Consider the following 25,687-nt stretch of genomic DNA (forward strand, 5'->3'; position numbering starts at 1 on the left):
ATTTTATTTTTTATTTTTATTTTTATGTAATTTGGCTGAGTTAATGTTTTATTAATAATTATAATTATTAATTATTTTATTTGATATAATTTTTATTTTTATTTATATAATTTCACTAAGTTAAAATGTTTAACTAACATAAAAGGACGGGACAATCTAACATGTCTTCCATGTCTTAACTCTTGATCCCCTAAAAGGATCAAATCTCTTTTCACTCTTAAAAAAGGTTTGCACCTCAAGAGATTTGACCCCTTTGGATGCTTAGTAGATAGAGGGTTAAAATGAATCTATATATATATATATATATATATATATATATATATTCTTGTTACATAACAATACCATTGGAAAAACCACTAGTTGTTAAACCCAAAATAGTAAATTGATTATTTTACCTCAATTTTATTTTAATTATTAATTTGTTTATGTAATTTGACCAAGTCAAAATATTTACATAATATAACAACGCAAACATTACAATATCTCTTCTATGAAATCTAAACACAATAAAAATCAATTCATTTTAATAAAATTTCATTATATTTTAAAATACTTATTTACTTTAAAACTTATTAAAAATAATTAAATATTAAAATGGTGTATTTAATATATTTATTATAAAATTAAATATAGTAATAATGAGAATAAATATTCATTAAAATTGAATCTAAGATAAATATCTATATCTATATGCTTGGTAGATAGGGGTTTAAGATGAATCTAAGAATTTGATATATATATATATATATATATATATATATATATATATATATATCACAGATTCATCTTAATCCCTAATCTACCAAATATCCAAAAAGATATAAATATTCTTTTTACATAACAATACCATTGGAAAAACCACTAGATGTTAAATCCAAAATAGTAAATTGATTATTTTACCTCAATTTTATTTTAATTATAATCTTTTTTTTATGTAATTTGACCAAATCAAAATATTAACATAATACAACAATACAAACATTACAATATCTCTTTTATAAACATCTGAACACAATAAAATTCAATTCATTTTAATAAAATTTCACTAAATTTTAAAATATTTATTTAATTTAAAACTTATTAAAAACAATAAAATATTAAATATTAAAATAGTATATTTAATACATTCATTATAAAATTAAATACAGTAATAATGAAGATAAATTTTCATTAAAATTGAAATGGTAATCTATCCAACCTAAAATTAAAAGATTAATTTTTTTCAATCACATCGAGAAATAAAATTTAGTGGAAATTTTTATCATGTGATTTGTACCGAAAAGTTTTGTTTGTTAATCAATATAAATCACAGAAAGTTGAATTCATATACATGGAATATGAAAATGGTTTATTTAATAAATTTATTATAAATTCAGTATGATGTTTAAATATATTAATGATATTAATAATGATGATCAATTCAATCCCAGAGACGAGTCAAAATTACTTGAAAATTTACTACCATGTCAAAGTTGCTTCTTTTGCCAACTAATTAATAGCAAATTCAAATTCAAATTCAAATGTGGTAGGTTCACCAATCGCGAAAAAAAGTATGGAAAAAGACGAATCAAAATTTCCCTGGCTGGATTATAGCCTTAACAACCTTCATAGGTGTTTATTTTTTAATTATTATAAAATCACCTATGAAATGTCAAAGCTACTTATTCAATAAATTTATTATAAAATTAAATAATAAAATTTAAATATATTAATAAGGTTAATTATGATAAATACATAATTAATAATCCATCATTTATCCAATTCAATTAATAAAATTTAAGTAAATTTTATTACCTAGTTAAAATTGTTTTTTTTTTTGGGTTAAAACTAATTTATTGCAAATTCAAATGGGAAAGGCTCTGATTTATAATGAATGATATTTTAACATTCATGACACTAAAATTAGTCTATAAGATCATTAGTCTTTTTGTTTTTCGTTTTTTACAATTTAGTTCTTTTTGTCTCTTCGCTCAAAAAACAATGCCAAGACACTGATGCTAACATATTGCCATAGTGTCATGTTTCTAAATGCATCACATTCCAAAATGAATTCTCACAGTCCCCTCGCTCAAAAGACAATGTCAAGAAACTGATGCTAACATATTTTCGTAAGTGTTTGTGCCAAGAAACTGATGCTAACATATTGTCGTAAGTGTTTGTGCCAAGAAACTAATGCTAACATATTGTCGTAAGTGTTTGTGATGTCTCTGAACGCATCACATTCCAAAATGAATTCTCACAGTCCCCTCGCTCAAAAGACAATGCCAACACACTGATGCTAACATATTGCAATAAGTGTTCGTGATGATTCTGAACGCAACACATTCCAAAATGAAATGTTTTTCTGATTCCAGGGCCCAGGAGTGCAAAAAGTACACACTCGTTCTTCCCAAGCTTCTTTAGGTCTTTTCCACCATCTCATTTCACACCGAAGTTGATGTGAGTTAGTTCCAATAAGAGTATTTTCTCACCACCGAATGCTAGCTCCAATGTACTCTTTTTATTAAAGATCACAAGTGGGGTTGAATTCCTCAACATAGTACTTATTCTTTCTACCTAACTCCTTTCCCCATATACGCTTACAAAACTTCTCTATAACAAAATCCTTTAACTCCTTTCTATTTGTGGGATAGGGTCTGAGGTAAAGATTCTATTTTTGCATCCATTTGTTGTTTTCTCTCATCCATGTTTTCTTTCTTTCACTCACGCCTTCATTGAAGATAACTTTAGGCCATCTACCTACTCCTATCTGCTCAATATTATTTTTAGATATCTTATAATATGCCCCATAACAATTTATTTAGTGAGAGTTGCTTCGGTTTCACTCAACATTATCTCATAAGGAGCCAAAATTTTTATTTTGAACTTGCTCATGATCATGTTGAAATGTGACAACGAATTATGTAATTATGAATAAATCTTTATTAGTCACTGACAGTTAGTTTTGTAAGTTAGTAACGAGTTTTATACCGAACAACAGTGATGTAACGGAGGCTCTTATAAAACTAGTAAATGCCCGAAAAAATGTAATCATGGAGAATTAACTTTGATTAATAAAGATTTCCAATCCCTTGCCTCGTGGAGATTTCCTTGACACATTGTCAGGTTTTACCAAGTAATTATTTTTCTTTGTATTAAATTGTGTGAGGGATTCAGTTTCCTAATTTTGTTCATTTCTTTGTTGGCTAAATGATAACCACTCTAAAACCAACAATTGGTATTAGAGCTAGAGTTCAAAGTTGTCGAGTCGATGTTGAAATGAGCGAGAGAGGACGATGTTGCCCCTGCCAATGTTGTGAAGAGGAAAGGAGTCGAGACGTCGGTTTAATAAAGGGAGGCGGTTAGTCAAGCTGTCGAGCCTTCATCAAGACTACCAGCGTCTGTTGTGGAAAAAAGACTGCGCATTTGGAGTGATCGATTAGTCAAGCCGTCAAGCCTTCATCAAGACTACCAATGTCTGGTGTGAAAAAAAAATTGCGCATTTGGAGTGATCGACCTTCAAATTGGAGTGTCACTCGCTATATTGAAGACCACGTCATTGCAAAGAACTCGTGTGAGGGTTCGCTGAGACCAAAAGAAAAGGGTTCGGTAAACACTGCACGTTGTAGAGAACTCATGTGAGATTTCGGTGGCTGTGGAAACGAGGAGGCCAGTGCATAGTTCAGTAGAGTAAGACCCAATAGACGACACAGAAGTGGGAGGCCGTTGCAGAGGTGAAATTGTCGGTGGCCCTGAAGGGCACCTCAGTGATTCTCAATTTGACCACTGCCAACATTTTTTTTAAAGATCAACGCGATCTTTTCATTTTTTAGACCACCCGTTGTAGATTTTAAGAATTGGAGCGGAGATATTGGAAAGCGTTGAACAAATTGATTGTTGAATCTGTGAGTTAAAAAAAAATATAAGTATATTTATAATTTGAATTTTGTTGAGCATACGGTTTGAAGTTTTTTTTTTTCTAATTCTGTGTATTTGAGGCAATCTCAAGAAACAATATCAGGGTAGCAATCTCAGGATTTGAAGTATTTCTTTTTTTTCCGAAAAAAGAAAATCTGTGTATTTGAGGCAATCTCAAGGTTTGAAGTATTTTTTAAGAATCTGTGAAGTAAGTTAAAAGAAATTCTAGAAATTAAATCAAGAAAATGGGCAAGAGGATCAATTTTTTGTAGAAAATCAAAATCAGATAGAAACCATAGTTGAAAGCAGATTGTGGAGGAAAATCAAATTCATAAATAAACCAACCCTAGAATCAAAATTTAGAACGTTATAGAAAGAAATGGCTAAAATGACAAATGAAAAGTTCGGGGTGGAGAAATTCACCGGTAATAACAACTTTGCCTTATGGAAATTGAAAGTTATGGATTCGCTGGTGCAACAAGGGTTGCACAAAGCATTAGACGAGGTGAAGAAGAAACTTGTTGGCATGTCAGATTTGCACTGGGAGGACTTGGATGCCCGAGCTCTCAGTACCATCAGGTTATTCCTAGCGGATGAAGTTCTTTTCAATATAGTTGAAGAAACTTCAATAACATGTTTGTGGGGAAAACTGGAAACTTTATATATGACCAAATCATTAACCAACAAAATTTATCTAAAAAGACAATTGTACAGTCTTTGGATGAAGGAGGGTACAAAAATTGTAGAACATCTAAATGTTTTTAATACACTTATTTGCCAATTGTCGGATATGGAAGTTAAATTTCAAGAAGAAGATAAAGCTATCACCTTGTTGTGTTCCCTGCCAAAGTCATGGGACCACTTAGTTACCTCTATTAGTTTGAGCACAACTGAGTCCTTGGAATTTGATTCAGTTGTGGGAGCTCTGTTAGCTGAAGAAGGAAGAAGTCCAATCTTGAAACCTCTGCATCAAAAGCCATGGTAGCCAGAGGACGGTCAAAAGAAAGGGGAGAAAACAAGGGGCTCTTCCAAGTCTAAATCAAAGGTAAAAAGTGTAAATCCAAATGCCGATACTGCAATAAAATTAGACACCTCAAGAAAGATTTTTGGAAATGGAAAGAGTCTGAAAATCGAAAGAAGGAAGCAAATCAAGTTGATTCATGTATGATAGATAAAGTTTTATCTACTAAAGAATTATGTATGATAGATGAAAATTTACTTGTATGTAATGTCTCTCAGAATTTTGAATGTTGGTTGTTAGACTCTGGTGCTTCTCATCACTTGAGTCCACACAGAAATTGGTTTACTTCATATGAAGCTGTAAATGGTATTCCTGCGTTTATGGGTAATAATGTATCATGTTAAACTGTTGAGATGGGAAATGTCAAGATTAAAACGTATGATAACATAATTAGAACATTAACTAATGTTAGACATGTACCTGAATTGAAGAAAAATTTGATTTCTTTGGGAGTGTTGGACTCTGATAGTTATAAGTTTACAGGTCAAAATGGAGTACTGAAATTCCCAAAAGATACCCTAGTTGTTATGAAAGCAGAAAAGGTTGGAAATCTTTACAGACTCAAAGGAAGTACTCAGGTCAATGAAGCGGCGATTGTGTTAGAAAAAGAAGAAGAAAGTACTCACCTATGGCATCAACGATTGGGTCACATGAGCGAGAAAGGTCTTCAAAAACTGATGAACCGTAAATTACTTCATGATTTGAAATCCTTGAAGTTGGATTTCTGTAAACATTGTGTGTATGGAAAATAGTGTAAACATAGGTTTAAAACTCAAAGTCATAATAATAAAGAAATTTTAGACTATATTCATTCTGATCTATGGGGACCATCTCCTGTTGTATCGTATGGAGGTGCTTTATATTTCTTAACGTTTATTAATGATTTCTCCCAAAAAGTTTGAGTCTTTATGTTAAAAAAGAAAGCTGATGTATTCAATGTCTTTAAACAATTTAAAACAATGGTAGACAAAATAACAGGCAAATCAATTAAATGTTTAAGAACTGAGAATGGTGGTGAATTTACTTCTCTAGAGTTTGAACAATACTATAAGGATGAAGGAATTGTTAGACATAAAACTGTTGTTTATACTCCTCAGCAAAATGGTGTTGTTGAACATATGAATCAGACTCTTATGGAAAGAGCCAGAAGTATGATCAACAATGCTAACCTGCAAAAGGAGTTGTGGGCAGAAGCAATATCCACTGCTTGTTGTTTAGTTAACAAATCACCTTCAGTAGCAATTAATTGTAAAATTCCTTAAGAAATTTGGTCAAGTCAGAGTTGTGATTAGTCACATTTAAGGATATTTGGCTGTGATGCCTATGCTCTTATTCCTAAAAATCAGCGTTCAAAAATAGATCCAAAATCGAAATGTTATGTCTTTGTTGGGTATGACTGTGCGCTGAAAGGATACAAGTTGTGGGATCCTACGTCGCGGAAGATTGTCATTTGTAGATATGTAACATTTGATGAATCTTCTCTTTTAAAATCAAATGTTGAAAAAATTGAACAAGAACAAGTATCGCCAAATCAACAAATGCAGTTGGAGGCTAGACCTTTTTTTGAAAGTCGAAAGGAATGAGAGACTTCTGGAGGAAAAGGTGATGAAGATACAAAGGAAACTGTTGAAGTTTCTGAACCAGTTCAACAACCAGTGACTCTAAGGTGGTCTACAAGGGAAAGAAAAACTCCCAAAAGGTATGAAGATTTTTCTTCTTCTTTTGCTTTGATTACTAAAGATGGGGAACCTTCTTGTTATCAAGAAGCAGTGGATGATACAGATAGAAAAAAAATGGAAAACGGCTATGGAAGAAAAAGTGGATTCCTTAGCCAAGAACAATACCTGGGAACTTGTAGAACTTCCTGAGGGGAGAAGTGTTGTTGGATGCAAATGGGTCTTCAAATTGAAACATAAAGTTGATGGAAGTATCGAAAAGTATAAGGTGAGACTGGTAGCAAAAGGGTATTCTCAGGTTGAAGGTATTGACTTTCATGAGATTTTTTTCACCAGCTGTAAAACTTGTTTCTATTCGTACTATGTTGGCACTAACTTCATTACTTAACCTTGAGTTGGAAAAGTGAGATGTTAAAATAGCCTTTTTACATGGTGATTTGGATGAAGAAATATATATGGGACAACCAGAAGGTTTTGTACAAGATCGCAGCAGAAGATTAGTTTGCAAGCTTAGGAAATCATTGTATGGCCTGAGGCAGTCTCCAAGTCAATGGTACAAGAAGTTTGACTCCTTCATGGTGAGCCACAACTTTATTAGAAGCGAGTATGATCATTGTGTATACTTCAAGAGTTTCAGTGGCATATTCATTATCTTAGTTTTGTATGTTGACGATATGCTTATTGTAAGCAAAATCATGGAAGAGATCAACAAGTTAAAGGTTCAACTCTCTAGGACGTTTGATATGAAGGATCTTGGAGTAACAAAACATATATTGGGCATGGAGATACACAGAGATAGGAAAAATGGTAATCTTTGCTTATCACAGCAAAAGTATGTAGAAAGAGTGCTTGAAAAGTTCGGTATGAACAATGTCAAACCTGCTAATGTTCCATTAGCTTCCCATTTTAAGCTTTCTTCGGTTTTGAGTCCTAGAACTGATGAATAAAAGCAGTGTATGTCTCGTGTACCATATGCTAACATTGTAGGCAACTTAATGTATGCGATGGTATCTACAAGACCTGACATTTCACATGTCGTTGGAGTTGTTGGCAGGAAATCCAAGTGAAGAACATTGACGAGAAATGAAATGGGTGCTTCAGTATTTAAGAGGCACAAGTGATCATTGCATCATATTTAATGGTAGTGAAAGCTCAGTCTGCGGATATGCGGATGCTGATTATGCAGGTGATTTGGACAAAAGGAGATCTACTATAGGTTATGTCTTTACTCTTGCAAGTGGAGCAAATAGCTGGATGGCAAAGCTTCAAGAAACAATTGTATTGTCCACTACCAAAGCAGAGTATATCGTTGTTTCAGATGCCAGTAAAGAAGCAATTTGGTTAAAGGGTCTACTGGAGGAGATTGGAAAGACGCAAGAGAGAGTGAATGTATTCTGTGATAGTCATAGTGCTATTCACTTGGCTACAAATCCAGCTTATCACAGCAAGACCAAGCACATTGATGTAAGGTATCATTTTCTGAGACATGTGATCGATGGCGAAAAAGTAGCTCTCAAAAAAGTCCATACACGAGAAAATTGTGCAGACATATTCACGAAGCCAATTACAGTAGAGAAATTGCAGTGGTGTTTAGCTTCTCTTGGCTTGCAGAAGAGATAATGAATGGGCATGGGCAAGCGATTAGGAAAATTGTTGTCAAGGTGGAGTTTGTTGAAATGTGACAACGAATTATGTAATTATGAGTAAATCTTTATTAGTTACTGACAATTAGTTTTGTAAGTTAGTAACGAGTTTTATACTGAAAAATAGCTATTTAACGGAGGAGGTTATTAAAAAACTAGTATATGCCCAAGAGAATGTAATCATGGAGAATTATCTTTGATTAATAAATATTTCCAATCCGTTGCCCCGTGGAGGTTTCCTTGACACATTGTCAGGGTTTTCCCACGTAATTCTTTTTCTTTATATTAAATTGTGTGAGTGATTCAGTTTCCTAATATTGTTAATTTCTTTCTTGATTGAATGATAATTGCTCTAAAACCAACAAATCAAATGTTTTTGGATCTTCTCAATTTATTTCCATTTTGAGATGATGGTACTGCTACCCACAATTCACACCCATATAGCATCACTAAACAAACTAAGAATAAAAAAAGCACTTTGATCGTTTTCCAATCCCATAACTTTTTCTCTCTACATCTATTTTGGAAAGCGTATAATGCTTTCCACCCTCCTAAAATTCTCTTCTTTTTGTAGTCCTCCCAATTAAGATTGTTATTGAAATCACTCATAAGATACTTATACTCCTTTACTTTTTCAAGAATGTTACCCTCAGAGAAGAATGCATGTTAGCTCTGCTTCCTTTTATTAGAGAAAATCATTATTTTGGTCTCATTGGTATTGACTTGCATCGTCGTTGCTCTACAAAAATGCTCAAAGACATATAGGTGCATCTCCAATCCATGGGCCGATTTCGCAATCAATACAAGGTTATCAACATATAAAAGAAACTTTATCACAAACTCCCCTAACCGAACACCATCTGCACCTTGGAGATTTAGTCATTTTTCCAATTTATCAATATATAAACCAAAAAGAGTAGCAGATAAAGGGCAATGTTGCTCAACTCCAATGTCACTTCTGAATCTTTTCTGAAATGCCTACTAAAGCTCTAATTTTGACTTTCACCTCTTCATAGAACCTATGGACATGAGCTCTATAATGCAAAAAAAAATCAAGTTCTTCCATTCTACGCCATAGCTTATCTCTAGAGACATATCAAATGTCTTTTTATAATCAACAAAATACTTCTTCCATAATTTTTTTCATGTGATCAGTTATTGTGTTGTTGCTAACATCCTAGAGTTATTGTGTTGTGCTGACATCCTTGAGGTACTTCCAACTATCCAAACAATTTTCCAATTAAAGTTAATAACCCACCGGCCTTCCATTTGTGTCGATAGTCACATAAAATTAGTAAAGAGATGAGATCTAAAAGGTAACACATCAACGAACACCTACGCTCAATCTAATAGTTAATCTAACAATAAATATCAGGTTGAATCTAATGGTATAAATATCAATAATAGGTATATTCAAAGTTTTGTTGATGAGGAATTAGTAATTTTCCTCTATATATGTTGTTAGACCAGAGTATACATAACACACAGCGAATTTATACTCAGAGACATACAAATGGAGAAACAACAAGATTACTCAATCAGAAACAGCAGAATAGATAAAACAATCACTGTAGAACAGAAATCACTTTGTATTACATAACAGGCTTGGGCCTTGGCTTGCTTTCCTTGGCCAAAGAAATTACAAATTTATAGAGGCAGAAGAAGGATCTATAATCCTGTATGTGATTCAGATGGAGATCTGGAATGATCTAGAAACTAATAGCGATAGAGAAGAATCTAGAATCATGCATGTGATTCTAGAAACTACTGGCAATGTAGAAAGATCTAGAATCCTGGAGATCTAGAAAGATCTAATCTAGAACGATCTAAAATCCTGCATGAACTTCACACTGTAAGTCATCAAGTCACACCGAGTCCTACCATGCCTCTACATAACTCATGTTTATTTCGTGGTAGAATCTTAGTGAGCATATCAGCAGGGTTCCTATCTATATGGATCTTTTCCAAGTATAACTGTTCTTCCTCCAACACATGCCGAATCCAATGGTACCTTAAGTCAATGTGCTTGGTCTTTGAATGAAATGCTGGGTTTTTCGCAAAGTGAATGGCACTCTGACTATCACAATATACACATACTTGTTCTGCTTTTTCCTCTCTCTCCAAGGAATCGCTGCATCCACAACATCTCTTTACAAGCTTCTGTTGCAGCTATGTGCTCTGCTTCTGTTGTAGAGAGGGCTACTATTCTTTGTAGCCTTGACACCCAAGATACTGTTGCACCTACAAATGTATACAAATAACCTATAGTGGACTTTCTGGTATGCATATCTCTAGCCATATCCGCATCTGTAAATCCTTCAAGCACAGTGTCATCATGACCAAAACATAAACAATAATGACTAGTACCCTTGAGATACCTTAAAATCCATTTCACTGCTTGCCAATGTTGTTTGCCTAGATTGGTAAGGAGCCTTCTCACTACTCCCACTGAATATGCAATGTCTGGTCGTGTGCATACCATGACATACATTAAGCTGCCAACTACTAAAGCATAAGGAATTCTACTCATCTCTTCTTTCTCTTTGTCATTACTAGGACATAATTCAGTGCTCAGCTTGAAGTGGGCCGCAAGTGGTGTACCAACTGGCTTGGCATCCTTCATATTGAACCTGTCAAGCACCTTCTTGATATATTTTTCTTGTGACAGCCACAACCTTTTGTTTTTCCTAGCACGCATAATCCGCATGCCCAATATCTGTTGTGTTGGTCCCAAATCTTTCATTGCAAATTTGCTACCTAAATCTTTCTTCAATCTATTGATCTTATTCTTATCATGCCCAACAATCAACATGTCATCCACATATAACAATAATATGATATACTTTCCTTGATCATACCTCTTGATATAGACATAATGGCCAGCTTCCATCCTCTGAAAACCATGTTCCAACATGAATGAATCAAATTTCTTGTACCATTGTCGAGGTGCCTGTTTCAACCCATAAAGACTCTTCTTCAACCTACAAACAAGGCCTTCTTTGCCTTTTTCTATGAAGCCTTCTGACTGCTCCATATAAATTTCTTCCTCCAATTCACCATGAAGAAATGCAATTTTTACATCTAATTGTTCACATTCTAGGTCTAAAGCAGCGACTAGACCAAGAATGACTCTAATGGATGACATTTTAACAACAGGTGAGAAAATTTCAGTGAAGTCAATACCTTATTTTTGGGCAAAACCTTTCACCACCAGTCTTGCTTTATACCTCTCCTTCTTTTCGTCACCTTCATGCTTAATCCTGTACACCCATTTGTTTTGTAGAGCCTTTCTACCTTTTGGGAGGTTTACCAACTCCCAAGTTTTATTTTCCTGCAAAGAGTTCATTTCTTCTTCCATTGCTTTCTTCCATTCTTTACTGTGCTCGACTTTACAAGCTTCTTGAAAACAATTAGGTTCACTTTCATCAGTCAACAAAATATAGTTTGAAGGAGGATACCTTTGTGAAGGCTTATGAGGCCTAGAAGATCTGCGAACCAACTGTGGTGGTGCATTATCAGGTTGAATCTTCTATAAAGGTTCCTGCAAGATTCCTTCTTCTTCTTGTTCATTATTTTCCACTTGTTGTTCTTCATGCTCGTGAATTTGCTGTTCATTTTCTTGCATTGGTGGGATGTTTTCCTGCTGCTCTTCAAACCTGTCAATAACCTTCTTGACCTCCAACTCACCTACAGTCCTCTTGAACATTTCTGACTCACTAAATATAACATCCCTGCTTCTAAGAATTTTATGTTTAACTGGATCCCATAGACGATAACCAAGATCTTCATCCGCATATCCCAAAAAATGCATTGCATAGATTTATCATCTAGCTTAATTCTATTTTCTTTGGGAATATGTATGAATGCTTCACATCCAAATATTTTCAAGTGAGAATAATTCAAATTCTTACCAGTCCAAACTTCTTCAGGGATACCGCAATCCAAGGCTGTAGTTGGAGATCTATTTATGAGGTAGCAAGCGGTCCTAACTGCTTCAGCCCAAAAATTCTTCTCCAAACTGGAATTGGACAACATACTTCGCACCTTTTCCATAATGATGTGATTCATCCTTTCCGCAACACCATTTTGTTGAGGAGTATCAGGCACAGTCTTCTCATGCTTTATGCCAAACCTGTTACAATATTCCTTAAATGCATTTGAGCAATATTCTCCACCATTATCTGTTCTTAAACACTTCAGTAATTTATTAGTCTCTCTTTCAACAACAACATGGAATTTTTGAAATATTCCAAACACTTCACTTTTATTTTTCATAGGATATGCCCATACTTTCCTAGATACATCATCTATAAATGTTACAAAATATGATGCTCCTCCTAATGATTTGATGTTAACAGGGCCAAACAAATTCGAGTGTACCAATTCTAACACATTTTTCTTTCTGTCATGGCCACCTCTAAGAAATGAAACCCTTCTTTGTCTACCATATATACAATGCTCACAAAGATCAAGATTGTAGGATTTCAAACCTGGCAACAAATTTTTACCAACAAGGATTTTTAATCCCTTCTCGCTCATGTGACCCAAGCACTTATGCCACAAATCTGCTGAATTTCCTTCTTTTGTGACAACAGCCAAATCTGATTTTCCTATCAGTGTCTTCAATGTGTATAATGTTCATGTCTTGGGTCCTTTGGCCACGACCAATGCACCTTTACTAATCTTCCAGCCTCCTTTTCCAAAGCTTGTCGAATAGCCTTCATCATCCAGTCGTCCCATAGAGATTAAACTCATGCACATTTTTGGTACATGCCTGACCTATTTCAACAATATATCTTGTCCATCTTTCATCTTGATCTGGACATCTCCCACTCCAACAATACTGCAAAAATGATTATTCCCCAAATGCACTCTACCATAATCACCGGGATTATATGAAACAAAACTATCTTTGCATGGGGTTACATGGTGAGATGCCCCAGAGTCAAGGATCCAATCAAAGCTACTACTAGATGTATATACACATGCATCCTCTACTGAAATAGTAAACAACACATCACCATCTGTGGCTACAGCAGTAGTCTCACCTTCATTTGTGCTGGATGACTTGTGATTTGTACTAGACGGTCTCTGATCCTTTTGTCCTTTCTTCCAGAATCGACATTCTTTCTTCATGTGCCCGGGTTTGCCACAATGAAAGCAGATGATCCTTCCTCTCCTTCAATTTGATCTGCCTCTCGATCTTGATCGCCCTTGCCAGCCTCGATCCATTCTCCTACCACGATCAGCTAGAGCTAGAGCCTCTCCTCCCTGGTTTTCCACAATTGACTTGCATCGCAACTCCTCATTCATTAAACTGCTGCTGACATCATCAAACTTCAGGGTCCCTGTAGTTGTTGAAGTGCTCATAGCTACAATTAAATTTTCCCAGTTGTCTGGCATAGAACACATTAGCAAAATAGCTCTAATTTCATCATCTAAAATGATTTTAACAGAGGCACGTTGATTAGTAATAATATTAAATTCATTCAAGTACTCAGCAACTGAAGCACCCTCCTTCATTTTGAGATTATAAAACTTCTTCATCAAGAACACTTTGTTTGATGTTGTGTTCTTCTCATATAGATCATGGAGCTTCTTCCATAATCCTTCAGCCGTCTTTTCTCCAAACACATTGAAATACACATTCTTTGCTAAATATTGGCGGATTGTTGCAATCGCCTTTCTATCTAGCTTATTCCACTCTTCATTTGTCATTGATGAGGGTTTCTTTGTTGTGCCCTCAATCGGAAAATATTGATCCTTTAAAATCAGTATATCCTCCATCTGTGATTTCCATAGGGCAAAATTAGCCCCGCTCAACTTTTCCATATCGGTAAGTGTTGTCTCCATTTTCAATCAAATTCACACTCCAAAACACAAAAACTCCACTTAAAAAATAAAACTTTAATTATTACTCTTTAAAATTTAGTAATAATGACCCTCCTTTTAAAATACCCTTTTTAAAATACCCTTTTCAAAATACCACCATATAATTATATATGTTTCATAATAAATATAAAAACATATATAATGTTTTAACCTTTTCACATTTCACACATACATATGTTGGTTTGAGAGAAAAAACTGATGTATAGGTGCAAGCTTGATGTAAAAAAAAACTTACGAACACCACGTTTCAACTCCAATCTCCACGGATCTCCACTTTTAAACTCTAGCAACACGTTTCAACATAGGTCCACGACCTTGATTTTCTTGCAACAACTGTCTTTTCCTTCAACAGCTCCAGGGGTAACAACCAACGTTTTAACGAACGCTGCTAGAGCAATGCGATGACACCAAGCGACTTGCACGGTGGATATTCGAACTTGGCTCCGATACCAGTTGTTAGACCAGAGCATACATAACACACAACGGATTTATACTCAGAGACAGACAAATGGAGAAACAACAAGATTACTCAATCAGAAACAGTGGAATAGATAAAACAATCACTAGAGAACAGAAATCACTTTGCATTACATAACAGGCTTGGGCCTTGGCTTGCTTTCCTTGGCCAAAGAAATTACAAATTTATAGAGGCAGAAGAAGGATCTACAATTCTGTATGTGATTTAGATGGAAATCTAGAATGATCTAGAAACTAATGGCGGTAGAGAAGAATCTAGAATCCTGCATGTGATTCTAGAAACTATTGGCGATGTAGAAAGATCTAGAATCCTGGAGATCTAAAAAGATCTAATCTAGAAGGATCTAGAATCCTACGTGAATTTGGCTTCACACTTAACATTCTCCCACTTGAAGCCAAATAAGTCATCAAGTCACACCGAGTCCTACCATGCCTCTACATAACTCATGTTTATTTCGTGGTAGAATCTTAGTGAGCATAAGGGTTCCTATCTATATGGATCTTTTCCAAGGATAACAGTTCTTCCTCCAACACATGCGACATGCGGAATCCAATAGTACCTTAAGTCAATATGCTTGGTTTTTGAATTAGTAAAGAGATGAGATCTAAAAAGTAACACATCAGCAAACACCTGCGCTCAATCTAATAGTTAATCTAACAATAAATATTAGGTTGAATCTAATGGTATAAATATCAATAATATATGTATTCAAAGTTTTGTTGATGAGGAATTAGTAATTTTCTTGTATATATGTAACAACGGGCAAGCCACGTATCTGAAACTCATAATTCAAACAATTTTCCAATTAAAGTTAATAACCCACCGGCCTTCCATTTGTTTCGATAGTCAAATAAAAGTAGTAAAGAGATGAGATCTAAAAGGTAACACATCAGCAAACACCTGCGCTCACTCTAATAGTTAATCTAACAATAAATATCAGGTTGAATCTAATGGTATAAATAACAATAATAGATGTATTCAAAGTTTTGTTGATGAGGAATTAGTAGTTTTCCTGTATATATGTAACAACGGGCAAGCCACGTATCTGAAACTCATAATTTATTCAAAACAGAAACATCAGTAAACCACTAGAAACTGGAACCCCTAATAATAATTTAAGGTACCGCAAAGGAACATGAAATTTTTGAAATATGCTTGAATATAGTAATCCCACAAGGCATGGAATAACTGATAAACAATACTCATTGCCCAAGCTTCCTGATAAACAATTCTCTAACCTTCTAGAATTTCATAATTTGCTACCCAATTTGAAGAGAAAGGGAGATTATCAGGGTTCGCCAAAGAATTCCAAGAGATGAGGGTACACATCACTGTGTGCAGATGTCCCGAGAACGAAATCCCCATGGTTATAGTTTGGCATCTTCAAAATCTCAACGTATCCTGGTAACAGCTTTGCCAAATGCCTCACGTCCTCTTCGTCTGCCAACATATCCCTTCCTCCGTGCGCTAGAAAAAATGGTAAATGCCTCGGTATAGCAGACAGATCGTAAGAGGGAGGGGTGATGGTCAAATAATTCGCCAAATTTCCTACTAGCCCGTAGTCGTATTTTCCAAATCTGCCCGAGCGCAGCACTGCAAGACCATTCGATGATTCAGATAATAACAGTGCTTGCTTTGATTAACACGAGAGAAGTTATATATTTTGGAATATTTGGGAAATCTAATTAACATGAGAGAAGTCAATTGTTCCATAGAATTTTTGAAATATTCTAGAATTTTTAATCACTCATTTTTAAACACAACATTTACACTGAGCCATCCATGCAAGGTTTTAGGAAAATCTAACATTTACACTGAGCCATCCATGCAAGGTTTTAGGAAAATCTAATGAATATGAGGGAAGTCTAACTATTTGACTTCGCTCTATGAAATTTCTGAAATATTCTAGAATCTGTAATGTAATGGCCCAGTAAACAGAAGTTACACTGAGCTGTTTGACTTGGCTTATTATCCATAAAATTTCTGAAATATTCTAGAATCTGTAATAGCTCAGTTTTCAAAAAAAACTTACACTGAGCCATCTGTGCAAGGTTCTTCGTGGATGTGGACTGCTGGTATTTGTTGTAGTATGCGGTCATCGACTCGTTCGTGCAGCAACTCGGCCCTGGTGACATAACAGTCCATTTTCCCTAACTTCACTGAATATTGTAGCAACAATAATATTTAAATTTCATTTAAGTATAAGAAAACAAATAAACTACAGGGTCATCAGAAAACAATTCAGAGTTAGAAACGAGGCTAGAAACTTTACATAAGTTGGATTTCTTTTATTGTTGTTTAATTCACATTTCACAGAACCCATTTCACGGAAGAATTCAACAAACCTGTAACTAATGATGATAGGTCGATGCAATTGGATCGTGTCCTCCTGCATAGTGATTGAATAGTAGCGCTGCCTTGTACACTGTACAATCAAGAAGAAAATTATTTAATATAGTTATATCCAGAAAAGTGAGTGAGGTACTCTGTAATGGGAGAGATTTAATTGTTAAATATGGGAGAGATGCATAATCTTAATTCAGGATGCTGGTCATTAGATTAAACCAGAGAATTTCTGTTTAATTGCATTTAACATACTAAAAACCATTTACTATCATCAAATTTCTAAGCCCCCGAGATATACAGAACTACAAATTAGTCACGGGGAGCCTGTCATGGGCTTTCAAATTCATTCATTCAATATTTTTTCTAATTTTGATTAGAATTCTCAAATGGCAACCATCAGACATTACCAAAGGCATTACTTACCCTGAGAGGCTGAACTCGTAATCACCATCAGACAATTCGACCTACACAACATAATCAGTAAAATGTCACAATGCTGTAGTCAGACAATTGAACTGTCATTCACTAACCACAGGTTTCTGATCAGCATTCCAAAGATCATTGATTGGCTTTGCAATATTGTATTTACAATTTTTCACTTAGGACTAGTATTTAACATTTAGTAGTTAAAAGTTGAAATAGATTGAGGATTTAACAGTTGATAAAATGGTATCTTCCTTCCTTGAGGATTACAGACTGAAATTCTGACTAGTTTGCAGGCAAGAAGAAATTAAAAATAAAATGCGTATGATGTTACATCATATTCAGATTAACATATTAACTTGTTTGAAATAAAACACTCAATCGCACATCGATGACTCGTTGTGCATTAGACAAGCAGAAGCAGAAACAACAGAGTCAACCATTAGCAACAACCTACAGTGATATAGAACTGCCTTTCACTAACTACAATCCCATTGCCTGGCTACTGAACTTTCTTTCACAAACTACAAGAACTCTGATAAAAGAGAGAAAGGGGACATTCATACCTGATATATATATAGCCAGGCAGCAACTCTGGCTTGGGGGAAGGATTTTACTAACTACAATTCGATAGATAAACTATACTTGATTAGCTTTGGATTATTTACAGTTTCCATTGTTGATTGAGTTTCTAATTAGAAGTTATGTCAAAGATTATCTTGAAGATGGATTTTTTTTTAGATTTGGGATGATGAAGGTTAATGATGACAACTGTCCATAATACTAAGTATTTTATTGAATTTGTTTTTATTTTTAAATTTGAATAAGAATTTATGGAGAATCAGCCACTTAGAACATCTGTTGCTATTATTACACCAGATACAACTCTTTAATAAATGCCACAAAAAAGTCAGTGACAACATGTCTTCAGAATACAATTATTTCATAAATGTCACAAAAAAACCAATTATAACATATCTCTAAAAACTTGAACTCACACAGCTGGAAAAAAATTATTCACCAATAAAACTAAGATCTTTTAAAGACTATTGAATTTATTAATCAAATTTCTAACCAAATTTAATTTATAATGAATGTCAAGATTATGGATCTCCATTCAAACTCTAAACTAATCAACAATAACAAGTGTGGATAATCCAAAGCACTCTACTGCATCTAACCACAAAACTCTCAAAACTATACAACTAGTTTTCACTAACTACAATAATTTTGAAAAGGAAAGAGGAACGGGAGCCACTAATACCCGATCTATATATAGCCAGGCAGCAGCTTGGATCAAGGGAGAAGTGACATGGTTTAAATAGGCGACAGGACTAAGCATGCCAGCCTTCTTCACAAGGTTTGCCATTTCACTATTTGTAAATCCAGCGAATCCTGCCATTGCGCCCTGCAATTAGAAGCAAATCCGCTTCAAGAAACTGTAAGACTCGTTAATCTTAACATAAGAATATGAATACAATGTGCTGTACCTGAGAATAACCAACATAGAGAATTTGTTTCCCGGTGGCATCACTGACAAATTCCAGCATTTCTGGGAGATCATAGGCTACGAGATCATCAGCATTCCAATCCCAGAATTCCTACATCTCGTACAGTTTTCAGATCTCATTTCTGCAGCTACTGAGAGTTGTAAAGATAGCAAAATAAAGAGGAATGGTATTATAAAAACCTCCATTTCCCAATTCGGGGAATGGTTCTTTAAAGTACCTTCTGCGTTCTATTGTAAATGGTGTGTCCATAGCTGAACATAGTTGTACGCGTGTTTCCAATCCAAACATCATACCCAGAGTCAGCCATGATGAACGCCAGAGACTCACGAGGCTCGTTCAGAACCCATGCTTCACCCCCCTGCCAGTGTAATCATTTGGTTAGGGTGGTTCACCTAAATTTGTTAACGTGGTTAGCTGAAACTTGTTTCCATCAAGTCATTATTAGTAGTTTGCTAGCTCTAATCCAGATTTATGAGAATTTATTGTATTCAAGTGGAATATGACCTAGGTTTTAGTCCAGATTTATAAAACCCATTGCATTCAATAAAATATAACCTAGTTAAAGATCTTGACCACCAATTTCATCTCAACAATGGTATATTTAGAAAACACTACTTCCCTTTGTGTTTCTTGCCACTCGCTAAGGCAACACTAACCAAGCATTCACTAATGGCCACCATTAAAACGAGAAAAAGATTCAAACATCGCTGCAACTTTTGGTTATTGAATACCTGCATTATTCCGTGATAAAGAAAAGTGGGTTCCTTATCGACAGTACGAAATCTTGGACTGGACATCCTTTGCACAGACAGTAGAAATCCATCTTTCGTTGGGACCTGCCAAATCCATCATCATCAATATATTGACGAGTTTTTCCTTTTCAATATAAACAATTTCAGAGAGAAAAGTATGAGGACTTGGAACTCACCATAAATTCTGCACAGTCATATCCTTTAGACCAGACGAACGTTCCACATATTCCATGGGCATTCAAAACCGAATGAGCTGCTTCCTTGGGACCTAATTCCACAGATTGCACAGACCAGTTCAACGCCAGACGTAGTGACAGAAAGAGAAGGGAAACCCACAATTTTCCGAGCCCCGCCATTGGTATCTCTAGAGGTGTGGCAGGAAATTCCTAGCAGTAAACTGTGTTTGGGCTCTGTGAATTCAGACGCTCTGGTTGTATTAAATTCTTTTGAAAGGTATTGCACGAACACGTCTACTCCGTAAAAATGTGTCATGCATTTATTGTTCTTTTTGACGTTCATTAAATTCCTACTAACTAAAGGAGACTCCATGAAAGCATATTTTGATGAGTATTAACTTCAAATACAACAACACGAAGTATATCTCCAATCACAATTCTCTTGCTTTCGCACCTAGCTTTCCAGGTAAGCTTAAAGCACAGATTTGGTGGCCTATTTTTGTTGTTCCGGTCTTCATAGGGTTTGCAGGCTGGTATTATTATTATTATTTTGAAGATTAGGTTGTGTTTGGTGAGCTTCAACTCACATGTATTATTATTAAATTGAATTTGCATATTTATTATGATATTTATATTAATAATATGGTATTGGATTAACTCATTTATTTGTTAAAAACCAATATCATAGATCACTACAAATTAAATTAAATTGAATTTACATATTTATTATGATATTCAAATTAATAGTATTGTATTTGATTAAGTCATGTTTATTTATTAAAAAACAATATTATAGATCGTTACAAATATTGTGAAAATATATATATATATATATATATATATATATAAATAAATATATGTATAGACATAAAATTATAGAGTAAGAATAAGAAGTTAGTTAATAATCGGAAGGGAGGAAAAAACAATTTTTCAATTTAGTTTAGACCCAAATTTATTGAAGAATGAAATGTGATTAGGCTTTTTAGTTTGGGTAAAGATATAAAAGGGAAAAAAGTAAAGTTTAACCTTTATTATTTAAAAATGATAGATGATAAGAGGCATTTATGAATATTTAAATTTGAAGAACGAAATGTGATTAGGCTTTTTAGTTTGGATAAAAGGGAAAAAGTAAAGTTTAATATTTATTATTTAAAAATGATAGATAATTGGAGGCATTTATGAATATTTATTTTTAATGCATATTTTATAAGTTTTTAATATAAATGTGATAAAGGTTTAAAAGGAGGTTATTGTAACATTGAATAACATTTTTAGTAGGTAAAAATTTGACTTAATGTCTATGATTTAGGCTTTTTAGTTTGTGCAAAATATAAAAATGGAAAAAGTAAAGTTTAACATTTATTATTCAAAAATGATAAGGTCATTTATGAACATTGATTTTTAATGCATATTTTATAAGTTTTTAACATAAATATGATAAAGGTTTAAAAGGAGGTGGTTGTATCATTGAATAACTTTTTTAGTAAGTAAAAGGTATAGAATTTGACTTAATGTCCATTGAAGGTCTAGGGGTCTTATCCTTAAAAGATTTATATGAGCACTAGAAATATATCAAAACAAACTCTAGATTAAAGAATGTTAATAGGTTTAAAGAAAATATGCTTTCTTTACAAAGAATAAAGGTGAAGGAAGAGGCTTTTTGGAGTGTTGAAAGTGAAAGGCCTTTTAATAAGACTTCATATTGAGGGCTAGATTCTAGGGTTATGAATGGGACTTGATTTGGGCTAGCTAGGTTCATACTAGGAAAACAAAGAAATAAATGTGTCAGAGTATTTAAGAAGGAGAGGACCTTGCTTGTGTTGGAAGAAGACATTGTTATGAAGGGAATCCTTCCCCTAAACACAAAATCCCTAATAAGGTGTTTCATTGAAAATTGTGTATCAAAAGTTCCTTAACATTTATGGATGGAGAAGGTTTAGTTAGGTCTTATTGTGTGTTTTATAGAGTTCCATATCCTCACTCAAGATTAACTAGTAGGGAAATGGACCAAGGGTCCCTTATTGTTTTGGCTCTAGATACAAGTGGTCACAATGTTTTGATCCTAGGAAGGAAACAAATTCTTCACAACTTATCTAAATTAAGTTGCTTGGACTCCCAATAGAAAGCTATAATCAATAGTAAATGGACACAGTTGGAAATTGTTTGTATACATTCATCTACTTGGAAGAGAAGATACAATTTGTAAATGGGGGTCTTACAACCCATTAGCTTCGCCATCATGGATCCTTTGCAAAACTTACCTCTAATTTCAGTTTCTCTATCTTCTACAAAGATCTCTATTCTTGAAATGGCTACAAGTCCTCCATTTTTAATGTAAGCTAGTTCCAAAAGCTTATAATCATATGTGCAAGTTTAAATGAGTGCCCAGTAAAAACCAATCCATTGTGCATGTTGTTTTCACCGACAAGGATCCTCGTGGATATAAGATAATTGGTTCTCTGTTGTTGATGCAATATAAGTGTAAAGTTTTGTAGCTACTAATGAATAGCAAGCATAGGAGGATGGCTCTTTTTCATATCTGGTTCGTCGGCTGGCTCCTTGTTTGTAATGCCAATTAATTATATATATCTCTATTTAACCTAAGCTTTCCATATTTGTTTTCAAGTTGAATCTATCATGTACCTTATAACACATTCAACGTAAAAGCCAAAAAAAAAAACTACAATTCAAGCTATCAATTAAAAGTGAGCTTGTGCTTGAATTATGCCTACACAACACTCCTAAATAGCATCATGAGAACCATATACACTCTATTGTTTGAAAGTGCTTACATAACACTTTAGTGAATAAATTCTCTATCATGATAGTAATCAACTATCATATATGTGTACACATAACTCTAGTGGTAAATGTTTCCAACATTTACATATAAATAAATATACATGGTTGAGGTCAACAATTACCAAATTGTTTCTTCAGGTTTAAAATTAATGATTAAAAGAGGAATAGAAAGTGTTGTGGTTACTATAGGGCTCAACTTAACATTGGCATGCCCACTTAATTGTAAGTTTTAAACCTTAATAATAATGTAATACGTACATAAATTCTTAATAAATAGAAAATTAAAACAATGACAAGCACATATTACACAGGTATTTACCCTACATACCCAAATTGGGAAAACCATCAAATCGTTTAGAGCCATACCTCTAATTTTTTTATCATCAATCAATTTCATTGTTTACAATGAAATATAAATGATCGTGTAACATCCAAATCCCTAATCGATTAACCCAAATTATATTACAATCTTAATTCCTTAACCAAAATTAGAAAACCATGGGAAAGACCACCATGCACCAAAAACTACCAAGGGAAAAAACCATGTGTTGAAAACCGCAAAAAAAAACACAAAAAACACCTGATTTTTTCTTAGAGGGTTTTCCCCCTCATGATCCCCTCCTTGCACCTGACACATACAAACAAAATGTAGGGCTAATCATGAAAAGAATCTAATAGATATCCAACAATCTCAAACTTCTTGTTTTCTTTGCATACATGGGGTCATCGGAGTATAAGATCAACAATTCAAGCCAATAATGCCGATTGTTTCTCTACACCAAGAGAATTTCTTAGTGCTCATAGAATTTGTTAATGAATTTGCAAGATTTTTCAAAGGGGCTACCTTTACTAGTAGAAACTTATAATCTTCAACCATATCTCTCATGAAATGATATTGAATATCAATATGTCTTAAAACGATAAGTTGGGTTCTTTGTTAGAAAGGTTGCACTTTGTTTATCAAAACCTAACATTATATCTTCTTGTACAAACACAATCTCTATAATGATACAAATTCCTTACTTGCATGAGTTGGTGATGTGTATTCAGTTGTTGTAATTGAGAGTGCCACTACATATTGTAACTTTCTCATCCATTTGAATGCTCCTCCAAATAGATTGAACACATAACCACCTATACATCTTTTGTGATCCAAATCTCCAACCCATTCTATGTCAATAAAGCCATGCATGTCTAGTACTCTATCTTCGCTAAGTCTTCCTTGTTATTAGATTCCATAATCTGTAGTGCCATACAAATACCTAGAAACCCACTTTACAATTTTCCAATGCTCCTTTCCTAGTTTTGACATATACCTACTCAAAACTCCCAGTACATGTACAATGTCTACTCTATTTTAAATCATTGCATACATCAATCTACCAACAAGATTGGCATATGGAACATAGGACATGTTCTCCCCCCCTTCCTATGTACTGGAACACTAACTTGTAGGTAGATTTTCACCTACAAGAATAGGGACCTTGACTCCTCCATAAAATGTTATATATATTGGAAACCAGGAAAATATTGAGAGGGGGGTGAATCAATAATTTAACACTTTTAACAATTATTTAGTTAATTTAACATACTTAACAATATTATAATAGACAATAGTGCACTAATCACATAAATATTTAACAAAATATGTTTACGTGGAAACCCATATGGGAGGAAACCACACATTATTTTGATTATGATGTAAATGCAAGCTCCAACTCCAAATTACATCAAATTATGTAGGAACCAACCTACAGGAGGCTCCAAATCCATTTTCTTTGCAAGTATCCACATGTTCGAAGCAGCAACTCCAAATGTTTGCAGGCACCAACCCCTTCATCTGTAAGAACCTACTTACTCAGCATATCAGATCCCTCTTTCATCAAATTTCACACTAATATTTATGGCCCTTTAATTGAAAATATTGTTGAAACAATTGTTTAATTCTGATATCTACTCATCTCTACTTTATTACAATATTTCTTCCTTTATTTCTCTAATTCAATTCTTTGCACTGCATATCTACAATTCAATTCTTTTCACTTTAGATCTAAAATATTTTACTTCATAGCAGCTCTAGATTTACCTTATCTTCACACACAACAATCCACTCAAATTTTCTTTGTAGCTTTGTCTTATATCTACTTGTCCTCAAGCTCTGTAGTTTGGTTCCCCATCTTCTCCTCTTTCAGATCAAGCTACATTTCATCTGTAAGTCGAAAATAACATCTCTTTGTTTTGCATGAGAACATTTCATCTCATGTTGTTGGCATTTAGCCTTTTATAAACACATTTTATTTTTTCCTTCGCAAAATTTAATCTTTAGCAAAACTTTTGCACCCGGACGCTAATTTTGTGTCTCATACTCCTTGGTTATTTAACCCTTTATTGCATGAGACCCTGGGCGAGAACTTAAGGCTTAATCCCTAAGGCACTTAGCCTAGACCATAGCAAATCACCTAGTTGTTAAAGGTCTGCCAACTTTACCCATGTGCTTGGTGGCTCAATCAATTCAATGGTGGACAAGTCACTTCAGGGCCCCCTGCTTATCTAAGAATTAACGGAGATGGGCGAGGGGGGGGTTTTTCACAATTTGTCATATATGCGAGTTAAACTAACCCCACCTTATCAAGGCATGCTAGGTAATCCCAATATTCAACCATAAATGATGGTGATAAAACCACTTTGGGGTCCCTGACTATCTAAACTATAACAAAAGGGTGGGGGTTTTCTTTCTATCACTTGACGCACAAGGAACTTGACGTTCAAATTCTCCATCTGTCATTCATCGCTAGAGCATCCAAAATGCAATGTTACCTTACTAATGGGTGGTGGGTTGTGCCCGATAGGTTCATGCTCCCTCTGACAATGGGATGTGACTGAGGGCCTTGCCACTCCACCGCTGTTAGAAATCATGCTCCCTCCTACTCTTTGTTTTACCGTTTGGAACTGATCTATAAAGGGGCTTGTGCTGGAACTGTGACTAGCTGGAACATTGCATGAATTAGGATGCCTCAAAATTAATTTTCTCTTCATTCCTTTGGGTGTTCGGAAAAGTGCCATATATCAT

The 25,687-nt window shown here is 34.3% G+C and overlaps 1 protein-coding gene across 2 annotated transcripts; it reads right to left on the minus strand.

Moving 5' to 3' along the window:
* Positions 1 to 15,649: 15,649 nt before the first annotated feature.
* On the minus strand, positions 15,650 to 20,082 carry LOC149178688 (triacylglycerol lipase 1-like). Of its 2 annotated transcripts, none has more exons than XM_089423699.1 (9): positions 19,816 to 20,082; positions 19,619 to 19,723; positions 19,105 to 19,245; positions 18,867 to 18,977; positions 18,641 to 18,784; positions 17,377 to 17,417; positions 16,953 to 17,032; positions 16,640 to 16,766; positions 15,650 to 16,200 (listed from the first exon to the last, which is right to left on the minus strand). In XM_089423699.1, the coding sequence occupies exons 1-9, from the start codon at positions 19,993 to 19,995 to the stop codon at positions 15,999 to 16,001; spliced, it is 1,131 nt and encodes a 376-aa protein (XP_089279825.1). In that variant the 5' UTR covers positions 19,996 to 20,082; the 3' UTR covers positions 15,650 to 15,998. The 2 variants fall into 2 exon arrangements, with proteins under 2 accessions (XP_089279825.1, XP_089279824.1); XM_089423698.1 differs by having other exon boundaries at positions 16,640 to 16,732; positions 19,816 to 20,079.
* Positions 20,083 to 25,687: the final 5,605 nt, after the last annotated feature.

This window comes from Pinus tabuliformis, chromosome 4_1 (assembly GCF_031772625.1).
Source record: "Pinus tabuliformis cultivar Carrire ecotype Pingquan chromosome 4_1, CPIR1, whole genome shotgun sequence".
Classification (NCBI taxonomy): Eukaryota; Viridiplantae; Streptophyta; class Pinopsida; order Pinales; family Pinaceae; genus Pinus; species Pinus tabuliformis.

Coding starts and splice junctions, on each gene's coding strand:
- LOC149178688 (XM_089423698.1), bottom strand. CDS start 19,995: ATGGCGGGGCTCGGAAAATTGTGGGTTTCCCTTCTCTTTCTGTCACTA. Junction 18,785..18,866: donor TCTATGTTGGTTATTCTCAG/GTACAGCACATT, acceptor TTCTAATTGCAG/GGCGCAATGGCAGGATTCGC. Junction 16,733..16,952: donor CCTATCATCATTAGTTACAG/GTTTGTTGAATT, acceptor TTATGTCACCAG/GGCCGAGTTGCTGCACGAAC.